The sequence below is a fragment of the Mastacembelus armatus genome, chromosome 7 (genome assembly GCF_900324485.2).
Source record: "Mastacembelus armatus chromosome 7, fMasArm1.2, whole genome shotgun sequence".
In the NCBI taxonomy this organism is placed as follows: Eukaryota; Metazoa; Chordata; class Actinopteri; order Synbranchiformes; family Mastacembelidae; genus Mastacembelus; species Mastacembelus armatus.
Genome location: NC_046639.1, coordinates 5,798,978 through 5,816,794, shown reverse-complemented (window position 1 = coordinate 5,816,794; position 17,817 = coordinate 5,798,978). Strand labels below are relative to the sequence as shown.

The 17,817-nt window shown below is 39.6% G+C and overlaps 1 protein-coding gene and 1 non-coding gene across 4 annotated transcripts; both read left to right on the top strand.

Moving 5' to 3' along the window:
- Window positions 1-453: 453 nt before the first annotated feature.
- Window positions 454-16,985, top strand: LOC113146150 (protein kinase C-binding protein 1-like). Of its 3 annotated transcripts, none has more exons than XM_026333457.1 (22): window positions 454-579; window positions 2,424-2,487; window positions 2,583-2,818; window positions 7,524-7,594; window positions 8,149-8,312; window positions 9,353-9,496; window positions 9,834-9,947; window positions 10,050-10,142; window positions 10,220-10,307; window positions 10,398-10,453; window positions 10,546-10,623; window positions 10,726-10,841; window positions 10,983-11,458; window positions 11,682-11,810; window positions 11,946-12,104; window positions 12,460-12,972; window positions 13,343-13,804; window positions 13,894-14,030; window positions 14,272-14,352; window positions 14,449-14,527; window positions 14,672-14,911; window positions 15,803-16,985. In XM_026333457.1, the coding sequence occupies exons 3-22, from the start codon at window positions 2,805-2,807 to the stop codon at window positions 15,976-15,978; spliced, it is 3,390 nt and encodes a 1,129-aa protein (XP_026189242.1). In that variant the 5' UTR covers window positions 454-579; window positions 2,424-2,487; window positions 2,583-2,804; the 3' UTR covers window positions 15,979-16,985. The 3 variants fall into 3 exon arrangements, with proteins under 3 accessions (XP_026189242.1, XP_026189241.1, XP_026189244.1); XM_026333456.1 differs by having other exon boundaries at window positions 9,275-9,496; XM_026333459.1 differs by lacking the exons at window positions 10,983-11,458; window positions 11,682-11,810; window positions 11,946-12,104; ... (5 more) ...; window positions 14,672-14,911; window positions 15,803-16,985 and having other exon boundaries at window positions 9,275-9,496; window positions 10,711-10,842.
- On the top strand, window positions 1,180-1,252 carry trnak-cuu (transfer RNA lysine (anticodon CUU)). The gene has a single exon. It is a non-coding gene; the product is annotated as a tRNA-Lys (tRNA).
- Window positions 16,986-17,817: the final 832 nt, after the last annotated feature.

The window sequence follows — 17,817 nt, the reverse complement described above, 5'->3', positions numbered from 1 at the left end:
AAATGTTCAATCTATAGCCGGTCAACCTTGTCATTAGTGAGTCTTAGGTGTCCATGACCCTGTCGTCTGTTCACTTTGTCCTTCCTTAGACAACTTTTGGTCAGCACTAAACACTGCAGACCAGGAATACCCAACAAGACCTGCAGTCTGGGAGATGATCTGACCCTGTAGTCATCCAGTTATCACAGTTTGGTCCTTGTCAAAGTCACTCACATCATTACACTTCCATATTTTTACTGCTTCCAACACATCAGCCTCAAGGACAAGGACAGCCTCAAGTGTTCACCTACTGCCTAATATGCCCCCCACACTGACATTGTTATTCATTTTACCTGTTAGTGGTCATAACGTTATGGCTGATCGGTGTATTTTTACTACCTTGACACTGGTGTTTATTTGTCTGTCGCTTAATAGTTTGAAAGCCCAACCGGAAGTACCAACTTACTGTTTCCGGTTGTTTTACCGTTTAAAAGCCAAACCGTTAGTTAACAGGCAAAATGTGGAAGTTAATTTAGTCGCGACTATGTTGCGTTTCCTTCATCTTAACCACGATAGTGTTATCTCCAAGATCTCTTGATGGTAAAGTAATGTTAGTAAACTAACGATTTAACATTAGCTGTTGTGTTGCAAATCAGCAGTCAGGTACGTTAACGTTAGCTAACGTTTAAATTAAGTTACATGATAAAACGAACCCATGGGCACCGCACGACTGCAAAGTAAATTTACTTCCTAGATTCGCTTAACTGAATAGAAGTTTTCTTTACGTTGGGGGTGTTATGTTATCTGCCTAACAAAATAATGGTTTGTAAAATACGCGAGAGGAAGTCAGTCGTTGTAATGCAGTGTCCTCAGTAGCTAATGTTACTAACGTTATTTGTGGTGTTAACGAGGACGTTTAACGTGATCGTGCGACCTATATGAAGTTATGTTAACGAGAACCAAGTTAGCTCCTTCATCTCATGTGAGGCATAACATTTTATGTTTTTGAGCACTAGAGGGCAGTAGCGTTATTACAAAAGCCATGCACTCATGCACCGGATACCTGGCCTTGTTCTTCCTCTCAGTTCTGTAGTAAGCATCAGCACAACGTAACGACTTATTCAATATTATCTAGCCGATTGAGATAGCAATAATTACGATAAAAGACCAAAACTGATTAGGGGGGTGGAGTCTTTCGGAGCCCGGCTAGCTCAGTCGGTAGAGCATGAGACTCTTAATCTCAGGGTCGTGGGTTCGAGCCCCACGTTGGGCGGTTACATTTTTGATTGATTCTCTGTTGTCGAAAGTAGATGACGAGGATACAAACACTAAGTGCTGTCATGGTTAACTAAATGTTGAAAGTAGATGACGAGGATACAAACACTAAGTGTCAAGTGGTTAGCTAAATGTTGGTATACCTCTGGAAGTACTCTATAATAATACTAATAATGAATAATAACAACTGATTACTTTGATTACTCTCACTACCTGACTTACTAATTAACAAGACTACCTGAATTTCCCCTTTGGGATGAATAAAGTTTATCTTAATATGCCCAAGTACAGAATTGAGGATGTCTTACACCATTTTACCATCAAACTGAACTCACTATGATTTCATTGGGCACCATGTTAATTTTGTATATGTACTATACTACATGGCATTGCATTAAACCTTTTTTTTGTAACATTTAGAGACTATAGTTATATCCATGGAAGAGTCAAATAAATACCTGTATTGCAGTACATTTTAACACTGCAAATTACAGCCTCACAAATAAACGTAGCCAACAACTGATACAGGATCAGCAAAACAGAAACATAAAAATGTACGCAGTATTGTATTTATGACTTATGTACCATTTCATTACGTCAATATGTGTTCTGTTTTTCTGATACATATATACTGTCTGTTAATGTACAGCTGAACATCAAAAGGACAACAAAACCATAGTGCTTTATCCATTTTTTAAAAATGGATGTTCACTTTTAAAGCACAGATTCCTAACCTATGATAATAACTAAACAACAATACATAGCATCTCTGAATCTCTCTTTGATTTTCATGTTTCTTGCTAGTGAGAATGAGAAGGAAGCTTGCATATATTATTTTAATTCAGTTTACTAAATGTGGGTTTGTACATACATTTGTTTTGTGAACTGTCATTTGTCCTGTTGTACACTGAGGTTATTACAGTAACAAGGCAGATTTGTAGCATAATTGATGGGATGATTAGTTAGGACTAGACCTGTTTTAGTTTTTTTTTTTTACATGCTGAATTGCCAAAGAATTGCCAGAGCAGTAGCCTGTCTTTTCTCTGGAAACAGCCAAAGAGGGAGGAGTTTAAACAAAGGCCCTCTCCACATTAAAAAATGGAAGCTTTTGCATAGAAGCCTTGGTGTCCTGCTCCTCATACTCTACATGCTGTCATTTATTTCTAAAGCCTTCAAACAAGACAACTTCTGCCAGATTCTACACTTGGAAGCTTGAAAAGATTGTTATATGGGGTTTGTATGTCAAAAATGTTCATGGTAATCATATTATTTTGTGATTTTAGGCCTAGCTCTCTGCTTATTTTTCTTCCCGTCTCTGACACTCACAGTGCTGCCCCTGCCTGCTCTGAACAAAGATAATTACTCAGGAAACATTTTGGCCAATCAGGCGCAGCCTTGTATCTTGCCTGTGAGGAAACCGACCAGTGAGGAGCTGGCTAACATCACTGGGGCCTGATCGACTTGCCTGAAGAGCGGAGCCTTCCTCGGCTGAGGGCTGAGAGTGTCCTCCATGTTTTATAAGTGTTGACATAACAGTGTGTCAGGCAGCCATGCATCCACAGAGGTAAGCTCTGTCTTTTTTATCTCAACTCTCTGATAACAACATGGCTTCCTTCTTGTTGTTGTGGTGACTGTTGGTTTCTCACGATGAATGTGCACACCTTAAAATCAGTTTAGTGTGCAGGAGGAGGAGGAGCTGGGCTGGATTGGAGGCCTCGTCAGGCCTCTCAGCTCTACTGTGCTGAGGGTGGGGGGTTGGGTAACGACTCTCACCCTTGCTCTCTCTCTGTGTCTCAGGGTCACATGGGTGCCCCAGACAACCAGGCTGCCACACGGCAGACATGGTGGACTGTGGCAAATGCTTTTCCTTTTTTTATAATGCAAAAGAGAGTTAGATTTTAAACTGGCACCTAGATCTCCTTTCTCTTGTGGCAGTCTTGTGTTGTAGCCTGGCAGAGGAAAGAATGGGGGATGGGCAGTGGAAGTTGGGGAATATTATGTATGTAAGAGGATTGGCTCTGTGCAGGACATAACTGAATATGCAGTTGCACTTCTGTGTATGTAAAATAAATTATTTTGAAATTGAAGACAACCTTTTGCCTCAGTATAAATAGGAAAAAGGGTACTGTGGTTAGAGTCTCTACATGCCACATTCAGAGGATAGCCCACATGAAACAATTCTTTTGGCAAAGGGCAATCTTCTTCCAGTTCTTCCACTCTAACCTTAAGAAATAAGACGTTGAGACACAGGTTACTTCTATTCACAGACACAGGCCCTGAATTTACAGTCTGGGGCTTTATCGACTTCACAGCACTATTGTGAAACTGCTTCGTCCATTCTCTGATCCCCACATAGTCACCATTTTGTCTATAGTGAGCTCTTCTTGGGAGATTTTTATTCTTCTCTTCACAGATCATGCATCAGTGCAGAGAAACATAAATGTATGTGCATATGTTTTGAAATGTAAAGAATATTTGAAACATGCTGTGTTTAACCCATCTATATCTTTTGTTTGATATTTTCTACTATATTACTGAGGTTTTTCTGTTTTTAACAGAAAATAAATGTAATTGATTCATAAGATATAGATTTACACAGGTTCATTCATATGGCAAATTTCAAATAGGTGAATTACAAAAGAACAACACTTAAAGAGTTAAAGGTTGATAAAACCAAAGGGTGTATAAAAAGTGCTGTGTGTAGCTTAAAGTCTGGGATACTATGAACATGTAAGAACTAGGACTGTACCTTGTGTTACAAAACTTATCACTATTTTAGCAGACCGCGGTATCGGGGTGACTTTTTTTTTACCTTTTGTGGCTAGACATGAGGTGTATTTCATCTGCAGAAAATAGTAATACTGAAAATGCAGAAAAACCAAAACCAAAAGTTAACTTCAGCTACTACAAATGCACTAATAACTCCAAAGAGCTTGGGCTAAAAATGCACTAGTAATCCCAAAGAGCTTGGGTAAGCCTGTAGGACAAATATTACATTGATAGTTTGAAATGTCAGCAAAGCGTAGCATGTTGGAAACAAATAATCTGGGCCTCTTTCTGAGTCTAGGTAACGCATAAACAGGATGTCAGAGGTTGAAAAGCACATCAAGTTATGCATCAAACCCCAAATATAATCTCCCTAAAGGCCTTTTTCAGATCCCCTCTGGTTCATACCATCATAATCAAGAAGGTCAAACTAAACTACAGGAAAATAAAGTGTCAATTGCAGAGGGAAATCTCTGCATTGCAGCAAAAATGCTTTTTAAGAGGAAGAGGGAGCCTGCACACTGTGATCCATGTGGCACAGCACAGCCGACCAATGATGTTCCACCCTGTTTGCCCTCCAGCCAATTGCAGCTGCAGTTGAGGTTAAAGATTGACAATCAGAGGGAGAGCAGCAGGGAGAGCACGGGCCTTCTGGAAAATTCCACAGCCATCTTTGATTCACTCTTTACAGCCTTATATAAAATCCAGGTCAAATCTTTCTTTTATACAGGCTATTCTGAACATACTAGCAGTATACTTTATTTGCTGATTAAGTGTTATGAGTCAAGTTAAAACAAGCATCTTAATGTAGATGATGTCATTGTTTTGTGAATTGCAGGCAAGAAACTTGTATCTTCTGTTTTAATTGATTTTGTTTTATTGTTGATCTCAGGGGAAGCAAAAGCTGATAGTCTGCATGTTATTTGTCTGCATGTGGTTGTTGGTCTTGTGAAAGCTGAATGTATCTTGTCATTATACAACCCCTAATAATTGTTTAGAGAACACAGACAACAGCTTTACCAGGATTCAAATGGCGCTTTCTTTTTTTTCACAAAATGAAATCAAATTATTCTATGACAGCAGTAGTCTCAGGGAAGGAGGGATGCCCAGATTGAAGACATAAAGGGGGAAAAAAACGAGATGAGTGCTTCTCACTTTGCTTCGTGTCTCCCTCTGTGTGTTTCTCCTCTATGTGTGCGATCGGCTATAAAGGTTTGTGTTGACATAATCGTGTTTTTTAAAATGTTGGGCTGTAATCTCCACAGATCTCTCTGGTCCTCCTGCATGGATGTGCCAGTGTCTGAGTCTGAGCCTCGGAGTGGGGGATGGGGGAGAGGGGGGAGGGGAGCAAGCTGTGGCCTCCATTTTCTGTGACGAGAGAACCCTGCTCGTCTCTCACAGGAGTGGAATCTGAAGGCACTGACTCAGTGTTGTTTCCTTTTTGTCCATCAGGTACCACTTGCAGAGGGGAATACTGTTAGTGTTTTCTTGAACCTGGGTATTACTGGATTACATGCCAGAATCTGCTGAGGATTTATTTGCCTAATTCTTCCACTGTGATGGATCATAGCTCCTGATCTGCCCTTTGGATCAGCACATGTTTTACTACTGGTCATCCTGTCTTACTGGTAGTTGCAGCAATGTCTTGCCTTTGATATTAAGTGTGTGTATATAGTATAGATGTTGCGGCACTCTGTGCTCCCTGGTGATGGCGAATGTTCTGTCTTTTCAGGGCTGTGGTACATGCAGCAGAGCGACTTGGCTAACGTTTTTTTATTTTCATGTGGGCCTCATTTGTTCACTCAGTCCGGAACAGGAAGGCCCTGGAGGGGTGTGTGTGTGTGTGTGTGTGTGTGTGTACACGCACGCACATGCACATGCGCATGCATACATGCCTGTGTATGTGTGGGTGAGAGATAGGCTGAAACATGTAGCCATGTGTCATATTTTTAAAGAGACTTGTGGATTTTTAAATGACAAGTTGTGATGTATTTATTCTATTAGGTTTCATGTTGGGATTGCCATTCGTGATATCCAAAGGAACAAAGAGCTGTAGAGTTAGAATAGCCTTGATGATTGTGAGGTACATTGTTGGGTTGTATTTTGTTCAGTGCAAGGGAAAGATTTTTGTCATTGTTAAACCTCTTGATGGGGAAACATCACCTTGGTATTTTAGTGAGTGTAAGTGTAATGTCTAATGTGATCACATCTAATCTGTTTTGGTGTTGGGTTTGTCATATGTGATTCACTAATCCCATTTTTATCTCCCTATGCCTATCAGTGAACTGATGCTTGATCAACTTTGTGTGGAATGTCTCTTTACTGGTGGAGGAGGGGATATGAACAACATTCCTTTACTTTCAGAAGAGGAAACCAGAGCTGCAGTCAAAGCTCTGAACTGGTCAAGTGTGTGACCTGTCAGGGGTGCTTTGGAAGGATTTTCTCTTTGGGCCTTGTGAATAAAGGCTACATCCTTGGAACAAGGCCCTCTGTTGCTCATTCAAAGGAGGGGCCAAAGATTTTCATTTATTGCCCGACACCCCTTTATTCTTGTCTTTTTTTTTTTCCTCTGAAGAAAAGAGATAGCAGCAGGACCAGAGACCAGAGAAATCAGGCTTTTATAGCACTGTGTTTAAGTCACTGTATTTTTTTTATTAATGTTGCCCTATTGATAAACAGCAATAAAATAGACCTATGGTTTAAGGTATGGTTTGAGGAACACATCTTATCTACTGTAACTTTACTACTATTTCAATGTATGCTAAATCTAATATAAGTGGTCCTAAAGTTTCAGATTGTGTACAGACAGGAAGTAATATAAATGTTTCATCAGCAGATAATGATTTAAGCAGCTATTATTTAGACACACCTTTGTTTGGAGCTTGTTAGATGAAACCCTGCTTTTGGTCTTCAAGAATGGGCCCAAATCCTTTGGGTGTAGCCCTGTTGTTACTGAAGGGGCTTGAAAGGTGGCAGAAACCTATAACTGTTAATCACCATGAGACACTGTCCCTCAGTAGTATGGACCAACTCCCTCTGGTGGTCTCGTTACTATAGGAGTATTCACAGTTTGTCATAAACAAAGCACAGAGCAAAGATCAGGACTTAGTCAGACTAGGCAGCTGTGGCGCTTGAAGGACGGAGGTACAGGGTAATGTCAGTTAAATGGCCCTATGTGTTGAGAAAATCTTGTGCTTAGCAGAGACGAGTGTTGCCATGGTAATTTTTAACCATTCTCTCTTGGAATTTAACAAAGATATTCAGTGATATCATGGAAAGGATTTGAACTTCGTACCAGAATGTCAGCGATGTACTGAAATCAAATGAAAATAATAACAATGGAAATCTGCAGAGTCCCCACTGGCAGTTCTTCTGGGACCTGGGTGCCTTAGGTGGTGTTCCACTTGTTTACTGTTTGCTGGTGTTGTTTCAGAACACACTTTCTGACTTTGTGTTTGCCTCTCTTCCTGTGTTTCTGTGTGCTCTTGTTCGGTGCTCTGCAGTCTGGCTGAGGAGGAGATAAAGACAGAGTCTGATGTGGTAGAGGGGATGGATGCATCTTTACGATCCAAAGGTACGTCTCTCAGGCCGAGTACCTCACATTAAGAGTCAAATATCTTAGGCAGCTTAGTTTCAGATGATGTACAGTTTATTTACTCTAGGTTTCAAGAGCAGTGTGATGTATTTTATTGGTCTCTTAGGGCTACAGAGATAATCCATTGTGCCTGGCTGCCAGCTTGTTTGTGTCAAGTATCAGCACAGGGTCTGGTTAGTCTAGAGGAAGCCCTCTAGCTATTTGTTTACCATTAAGTGTCAGTGTAATACTTGATGCTAAACCAGATGTGAATATTATGATTAGAAAATAATAAAAACTGATCATTGAATCTGATTATTGAAAACTGAACCACTATAATTGGTGGTTTCTCATTAAGCTTAAGAATGTAGGATGGATCAATGTATGTAGCAATGTATTATGATCTGTGATTTACTTCAGTACTACCTATATTTGTCATAGCACTCAAGGCTTTTAAGCTACTTAAGCTTGTGTAATATGTTTGACTTGAGTGCAGTGAGCAATACAGGTCTCTCTGGTTTAATGTGATGACCTGATTGTCTTTCTGTGTCCAGTCCCTGATCCGCCAGGGTCAGCAGAACGTATAGTGGCTCCACAGAAACGTAAGGTGTCGAGTCCCACCCATTCCTCCAATGGACACTCTCCTTCAGACACCTCCCCCAGCCCTCTCAAGAAAAAGAAGAAGCCTGGGGCCGTAAACTGTAATAACAAAGACCAGGTAAGGGATCAAGTATACTCATTTCAAAATCTGACAGGTTTTCAAAGGTCATTGAGGCTGGTGCTAAGGGCAAATGTCTCACTGTTACTTGAGGTATGTCTTTCTATACCCTTAAGCAGAGGCGATGGTGCCAAAAATGATTCAAAACAAGGACAATATTAAGGTGGACTACTTTTGTAGTCTGTGCCCAAACCGCATGGTTAACACAATTACACTTATTTTTTTACCCAGTTTTAGGTCATTGTGCTTTCGATGACTCCCAAATAATTTTTTTTGAGTTATTTGGCTGTATTCAAGTGATTCGATAATATATGGTTTTCTTGTATATGCTTTAATTATCTGTTTTCCAGATTAATATGGTACCACTTGATTCCTCCTCATCCTTTAGGCCCATGTTGTCCTTGCATGATATTAGATTTTTGTGTAATTGTCACATATATGACATAAGCATAGGCTTATGTCTTCATGATAGGTGTAGCATACTATTATTAACATTACTATATTAATTAGCAGTTTAATTTTAGGATCAATGAACATCAGTCACTTACTTTGTTATTTTGTTATTGTGACCTCATGACCTCAAACCTCATAACCTTGAACTGTGAAATCTATTTCTATAAATCAAATAATGTAGTATTAGTCATGTATGAGTTGGGTACTTACCATAGAACCATTCACACACTGTTTATTCTCACATGGAAGATGAACTGTACATGAAGCAGTACACACCCTAAAACCTGTTGGGCTAGTCTGATTCACAGTTGAAACTGTCAAATGGGCAGAGTTTCAGGTAGTTTAGCTATTTGCTTGAAGTTTTGTGTTTATTACCCTTATTGTCCTCTGTGCTGCTTACCCTGCTTACCCAACCTTACTGCTGCCTTGTTTCTGTTGCACTGCACCTTTTTTTTGTTCCTGCGTGTTTTTTGAAACCTGCCCCCTTGTTTCTCTTGCCTGCATTTCAGTCAGAGCTAAGACATGGTCCCTTTTACTATATGAAGCAGCCAGCACTCACCACAGACCCTGTTGATGTTGTACCGCAGGACGGCAGGAATGACTTCTACTGCTGGCTGTGCCACCGCGAGGGCCAGGTGCTCTGCTGTGAGCTCTGCCCCAGGGTGTACCATGCCAAGTGCCTCAAACTACCAGCCGAGCCCGAGGGCGACTGGTTCTGTCCAGAGTGTGAGGTATCTCGCTAAAGACCATGACACACCACGTGACAGCCCTACAATTTTAACTAGTAGCTTGAAAATAGTTTGCAAGTTGAGCTAGTAGCTGACACTATACATCAGAGCAACATTAGAGGATTAAATTTAGGATCTCGTTCTTAACACTGCAAACGTTATTATGCATTTCTTTTAACAAGCACAGTTGTGTGTACCTAACATTTGTACAAGCTAAATCAGAAGACGGCAGACGTTAAGATGTAAATTTCTATTCAAATCTGTATTTAGTCCTTTTGCGCAGTGTTTGCTTAGTATTTTCATTATAGTCTTTATAATGAGTTATTTGTTGCTGTTGCAGAAAATAACAGTTGCTGAATGCATTGAAACCCAGAGCAAGGCAATGACAATGCTGACAATAGACCAACTGTCATACTTGCTCAAATTTGCACTCCAAAAGATTAAGCAACCTGGGGTAAGACTAGTACCAATCCACTGTATACTAGTCTAATAAATGTCTTATAATTTATTTATGTCTAAAGATGATTTTCTTTCCATATTTGTCCAAACTACATAGACAGAGCCTTTTCAGAAGCCTGTGTCTCTGGAACAGCACCCAGATTATGCTGAATACATCTTCCACCCCATGGACCTGTGTACTTTAGAGAAGGTAACATTGTTTATTTGATTTTCACAAAAATGATAGAAATGTAGTGTTGTTTGATTATTTTCACTATTTTTAAATAGAACATAAAAAAGAAGATGTATGGCTGCACTGAAGCCTTCCTTGCTGATATGAAATGGATCTTACACAACTGTATAATCTATAATGGAGGTAGGCAACTTAAAAATACATTAGCAAACAACCTATTCCACTAAAGAAAAAAGGAAAAAAAATCACATCAACTTGTGACTTCCTTTCCAGGTAATCACAAACTAACAGCAACGGCAAAAGTCATTGTCAAAATTTGTGAACATGAGGTAAAGACATTTTACTTAATAATAGTGCTCTTTCTGTAAATACTTCTAATTTCTAAAATAATGACTTCTTTCTTATCTGATATATTTTTTAGATGAATGAGATTGAGGTGTGTCCAGAGTGCTACCTGTCTTCATGCCAAAAAAGGGACAACTGGTTTTGTGAGCCATGTGTATGTCTTTGCATAATCCTAAATACAATTTTAGTGTTTATACATCTGGACTGTCATTGTAGATCAGTGAATCACTGAATTATTTAGTTTTGTCCCCTATAGAGTCAACCCCACCCACTGGTCTGGGCTAAGCTAAAGGGCTTTCCTTTCTGGCCAGCGAAAGCACTGAGGGAAAAGGATGGCCAGGTAGACGCACGCTTCTTTGGGCAACATGACAGGTGAGATTAATGTTTGAGTAGCACAGTAGAAATGACTTGCTCGTGTTAGAGCTGTTTGACCATAATGAGACTTGATTAGTTTTCTCATTATTCTAATTTGGTAATTTTTGTTATTGTGCTTTATGCTCTGGTTTCTTGAAGGGCCTGGGTCCCCATCAACAACTGCTACCTCATGTCCAAGGAGATCCCTTTCTCTGTCAAAAAGACCAAAAGTATTTTCAATAGTGCCATGCAAGAGATGGAGGTATATGTGGAAAACATTCGTAAGAAATTTGGGGTCTTCAACTATGCACCCTTCCGCACTCCCTACACACCAAACAACCAGCTACAGATGTTACTGGACCCTTCCAATCCCAGTGCAGGGACAGTTAAAACAGAGAAACCGGATAAACTTCGCTTCAACTTTGATATAACTGCATCTCCTAAGATGGTCCTCAGCAAGAGTTCCACACCCAGTGGTATGAGTCGGAGAGTCTCAGTGACAGACATGCCTCGGTCTCCTATGAGTACCAACTCCTCTGTTCACACAGGCTCTGATGGAGAGCAGGATATGGAAAAGGCCAACAGGAATCCTGCTTTCCACTACAGTACTGGAGAGGAATCTATGGACTGTACAGGTAAATAAAGGGCAAACAATGTTAATAGTAATGTTTCAGATGATGATGTGAACACAGTATGATAATATGAAAGGGGTCATTCATAGTAATGACCCTTCTGAGAATGTCCACCTGCCTCAGATTTACCGAGCTTTTCAGAGAGTTTCATCTCATTGTTTATTTGTTTGGCAAAACATAAATCAAAAGTTAGTAAGGTTGGTATTTTGTTTTGTTGTGATTACAGCATCTCCTGTCTCAGGGAAGATGTGTCCTGCAGGCAGTGCAACAGGCAGCCCAAAGCCCTTTAACCCTGTACTGGTGCCCAAGCAGGAGAGGACGGGAGGCACAGGCAGCATCCTCAACCTCAACCTGGGTTGGTACCGACTGCAGAAATATACCATACTGTACTTACATATGTTGTCACAAAAGTTAAAAATCAACAGCCAATACACTTCAGCAAAATTAAGAGAATTTGCACATAAAAGTCATCATGAATTGTTCCTTTCAGATCGAGTAAAGGCTGAGATGGATCTGAAGGAGCTGAGTGAGAGTGTGCAACAGCAACAGCAGAATCAGCAACAGCAAGGAGCATCAGCTGCCCTCCCTACCCCAAAGAGACCCATCAGGAGCCTGGACAAGACTATTGAAAACTGCAAGGCCCAGCTTGGTACAGTCTACACAATCCCCTTGTGTTATTTCTTTGGCACAGAACTATATTTTTGTATTGTCACACCATGTTGCTTGTATTACAGTATCAACCTTAATTACATAGTTTGGTAGTAATTTAAAAAAAATAATTCAATTTCTTTGTGATTATCACTTGCAAGGTGAAATTTATCATGATCATTTCCCTATTTTTAGGTTTCAGATCAGATTAAATAGTCTTTGGTCATCAGTGCTTCAAGTTGTGATAAACTGGCATCACCCAAAACAAATAGCAGCTGAAACGTGATGTTTGCACTGTGTGACTGGAGTCTTTTTTTTAAATGGATATGATGAAGACATATTTTTTCTCCATACAGGGATCGATGAGATTTCAGAAGATGTATATAAAGGTGTGGATCAAAGTGACTCTGAGGACTCTGATAAATCGGACTCAAGTGACAGTGAATATCTCACTGATGAGGAACACAAGCCAAAGAGCTCCACCCAGGACGACAAGGACAAAGCAGAGAGAAAAAAGCCCAAAGCAAGCACAGAAGGAGAGAATAAGGAGGGAGTTAAGGTGACAGGGGATAAAGCCACCCCTGAACCCCTGCTCAAAGAGAAGCAGGGTAGCAATGGCCTAGACAAGGACCTCCAGGACAAGCCCAGAACACCCCAATCTCAACCACTCACTGACAAGCCCAAAGACCCAGAGGAGGGCAGAACCGCTGCTGCCACGTCAGTGGCTGAGGAGGACTCTGATTCTGAAAAAGAGCTGGTGATTGACCTGGGTGATGAACATGGAGGCCGTGACTCAAAGCGGGCAAGAAGAGAGCCAGGGGCGTCTGCTGCCAAAATTCTCAAAGACTCTAATGTTGCCAAATTGGAAGGTGAGGACAAGTATAACAACATGAAAAAATATATAAAATGCTGCATATATACACAACATATAATTTAACGGTACAACCATCTTTTTTAGCAGATTGTCTAACGAACAGTGGGTTTGAATATCAAGTTTCATTATAAAGCAACAAATTCAGTATTTTATCAGCCTAATTTCTCAAAACATTGAATACTCAATTGTTTTCTATCTCAACATTTATGGGTAACGCTACAAATACTGAAACCTGCAAATGACTTTATTGCGCATCATTACTTTTGCTGAACCTTTGAGGGCAAACATAATCTAGTTTCTTGTTGGGCTGATTTATGAAGACAAAATGGCACCCACATAAGGAGCAGTATTATTTTTTTACCCAGGTAAACAGCCTTTGTCTGCTGCAGCAACAACAGCACCATCACGGGAGGCTGCCTCCAACCTGAAAGACACTTTGCAACCTGCCATCACAGCAGCCCTGAACCTTGTTTCAACAGCAGCGTCTGGCCAGCCCAGTGGCTCCATAACTACCAGCGGACCTACCAGTGCCCCCTCTCCTGCCTCCGCCTCAGTTTCTTCATCCCCAGTCCCTGCAGCTATGAAGAAACAGCGCCCTCTACTGCCTAAGGACACAGCTCAGGCCGTGCAGCATGCAGTGGTTTGGAATCCCACCAAGTTTCAGACGTCGTCTCAGAAGTGGCATATGCAGAAGGTGCAGCGGCAGCAGCATGGAGAACTGCCAGCAGTGCAGACTCAGGGGCAGACACGCAGCCCACAGCAGCTGCAGTCACAACAGCAGAACTCCTCCTCGAGTACCCGTTATCAGACCAGACAAGCAGTCAAGGGTATATATGCATCAGCATAATCCTTCATCTGAGTCTTAGATGTAACATAGATCAAATGTTTATTATTGTGTATAATTTCCACCTTGCAGTGCAACAAAAAGATCCACCTCAGAATACATCCTCATCAACAGCTGCTGCTAGCTCTTCGTCTTTCATGTCGAGCGAGTTGCAGATCCCCACAGTCTCAGCTGATGTGGCTGCAGATATAGCAAAGTACACAAACAAAGTAAGTTAGAATCTGAACTCTGTGATTGAATGAGTAAAATAAGAAAGGGCTATGGTAATTTATACAATGCATTAGTATCTAAGCCTGTGTAATCTTGCACTGTCCGAAATTGAGTAGAAACAAAATCATTGAAAAAAATGTTTCAATCATACTTTGTTTGGACTCTTCACTGAATCTTAAGGGCTGAAATTAGTTAAAACTGTAGACTAACTTTTCATGTTATTTGGTAAAAACATTGCAGATTATGGATACAATAAAAGGGACAATGACTGAAATCTACAATGACCTTTCCAAAACCACATCGGGAAACACGATTGCAGAGGTAAATGCCACCATACAAATAGATGCTTGTTAATGACGTCATAACAATACTCTGCAAGATTTAAGGAATTATAAATGCTGTGTTTGTTTGCCACAGATTCGACGATTAAGGATAGAGATTGAAAAACTCCAGTGGCTGCATCAACAGGAGCTATCAGAAATGAAACACAATCTGGGTAAGTTTCCTACTCTTGGTGTTACTTCCCCTCTAAGAGTTTGTGTCACTGAACCAATCTTTAAAAATGTCATATGATTACAGATTAAATTTTTACATGAAGTATAAGTTTTTAGTTATTTGTGTTTGTCTCACTTTAATGCAGAACTAACAATGGCCGAAATGAGGCAGAGTCTGGAGCAAGAAAGAGAACGATTGGTGGCTGAGGTGAAAAAGCAGATGGAGTTGGAAAAGCAGCAGGCAGTGGACGAGACCAAAAAGAAACAGTGGTGTGCTAACTGCAGGAAGGAGGCCATCTTCTACTGCTGCTGGAATACTAGTTACTGTGATTACCCTTGCCAGCAAGCCCACTGGCCGGAGCACATGAAGTCCTGCACACAGTCAGGTAGCACAGACACACTCGTAACAAGTGTTTTTTCCTCATATATAGGGCAGCCTGCCTCACCAAAGTAACATTTGGTCTCCTTTTCTGTATTTTTCGGTTCTGTATGTGCTCTCCACTATAGTGTCTTTGGTCACTTTTTCCAGTTTCAGATGTTGCACCTTGTACATGTGCATTAAGTACAGTGGCTCAAAACTAAAATGCTATTTGGCATGTAGGACACTATATGGCAAAGAGGTTGTTTCACTTAGAATGTCATCTATCATGTTACAGGAGTTGTATACTAGAAAATATATATATTATGTTACCTGACTTTAGGATGGATAATTTGTATTGGAAGAAACACAAAAGTTAATAGACCATTGTGAATGGGTTTCTCTTGGGTATTGTACAAAATGATTTGTCTTGCACAATTATATATATATATAATACTTTATAACCTTCTAGTTAATTTTCAAAGATAATGATGTCTTTCTTTTTAGCCAAAAAGTTAATTATTTTAATGCCATTTTTGTATTTATGGACAAAAAGAAAAAGTATTTTGTTGCAGGCGGTTCCTGCTCTGTATTTATGCTATTTTGCATTTAGTGTCAGATTTAAAATGAACATCTTAACATGTTATCATCCCCAATGCTGTCTGTCTCTCCTGTCCCTCTGCTTATTAAGCCATCCTCAGACTTCTCTCTGTCCAAGTATTCATTTCTACAAAGACTGTTATAATGTATCTATGAACCAGTGTGACTTTGCAATAATAGATACCAGTAAAGAACCTCATGTTTTGCAGATGCAACCTTGCCCCTTCCCCAGCCTGTGAGATAAGAGGCAGATTCTGTAGACACACTAGTGGCTACGAAGTATCCATGTTATTATTAAATTTTTATCTTTTCCTTCCAGCCACACAGCAGCAGGAGCCAGAGGCAGAGCCCAACTCAGACTCTTCTATCAAACCATCAGGCCATTCTCCTGCCACACAGACCCTGCCCTCAGGAGCAGGATCCATAACGGACAAAAGCAACTCTCCCACATACATAGACAAGAGCAAGGACACTGCTGCCGTTACTGTGACCTAACTGCTACACTACACAAAGATGCAGATTTTGTAAGGCCACTATGGGGCTTACAGCATCAGACTCGGTGCTTGAAGGCCTGCACCTCTGTGATAAATCACTTTGATTTTTCCATTCTCATTTGTACATCTGCTTGGCGGACAATTTTGCGTTATCTTTCATTGTCACTTTCCACAAATCTGTCTTCAGGTGGATTCGCCAAGTGAAAGTAGTCTGTCTTGAGAAATAAAATGTGAGTCTGTTTGTTCATACTGTAGTTTTATGTTATAGCTCTGTTACCATTTTATTTAAAGCCTAAGTAAGATTGCATCAACCCACAGAATATTTGCTATATTATTACTTTCATAGCTGCTCTTAAGCACTTAATAGCTTTTTATTTCAGTTGCTCTCCATTTTATGAGACAAAAAAGTTGAAACAGCCATCAACAGCTGATAATCATTTATCATGCTGCCATCAGAAGTATTTTGATTTATGCAAGTTTAATTTTTATTTTTTTAAACAATGTCTTCTTTAAGTCAACTGAAGTATTTTGAGTAATGCAGATTTAAACATTGTTTTCAACCTTGTCCTCAACATGTCAACTGTGGGATCTTTGGCTCATGCTAGTTCCACAATGTATAGGCCAACATAAAAAATATGTCATTTAAACTAACTAAAAGGTTTAAACTGTACAAAGTTTTTGTAAGAAAATACCTGAACAATATTTATAGTGTTATATGTTTTTATAGTATGTTCAATGATATCACATTTCTATGTGTCTAAAAAAGTTATTTGAAAATAAATTACTTCACATGAATGTCAACACTGAGCAAATTCTCTGGTTTTCCAAAGCTGATGTGAATCCTGGTCAGACTGTGTCTAAGAACTGTGTTGGGATAAATAGAAATTGCGTTTTGGCTGGATATTATTTCCTGTGAGCATGTCTGTTTTGAGCTTGTGTCTCGTTCTTGTTTACATATTGTACATACAATAATGGACTTGTGAAGGAAAAATAAAAATGCTCTGATCAGTTCTGTGTGGATTAGTTTTATTTGTTTTCATAGTGCTGACAAATCAAACTTCAAGCATGAACATAGACAATAATTCACTCAGATTTACAGTATACAAATTGCACTTTGACCACCAATCCAATGATCACTGACCACCTTAAGATATAACTCCATCAAACTCAAACATTATTTAAACTAAACACTTCATTTACAGGATAAATAGCAAGTAAAACATTGAAATACATTTACTAAGCCATTATTTATATTGAATATCAACACCCAGAAATGTTATAGGAAATATGACACAGTTTAAAGCATTTTTGACTTACTGTGCAGAAACACTTCTCAGGGTGACTATTTCTATTAAAAATGACCACATAACTAACAATTAGAGCAGCAATGATTAGTTGACCAACAAAAAATTAATCAACACTGAAATCTTACACATTTTACAACTCAAATATCTACTGTTTCTACCTTCACAGAGATAAGTATTTGATGCTCTTTGTAACACCAGAGTAAACTGATTATGTTTAGGTTTTGAAGTATGACATTTGAGTCACTTTGGTCTGTGCGAAATAATAAAGATTTTGTTTCACTATTCTCTGGGAATTTATAGACTACTGACTAATTGAAAGAAAAAGCAGAGATAAATTAATTATTTATTAATCTGCAGTCCTATTGACAATATTAGGCTGATATTACAGTTCCTTATAAATTCAAAAGAAACCTGTGGAAATTTCATCTTCATAGTAATATATTATTACTATTATGGTCTGCCTGTGTCTATTGAAATTGGCAATATAAGCTTCTTATAAAATAAGTAAGTTCGTGGTTCATGACCTTTCCTTT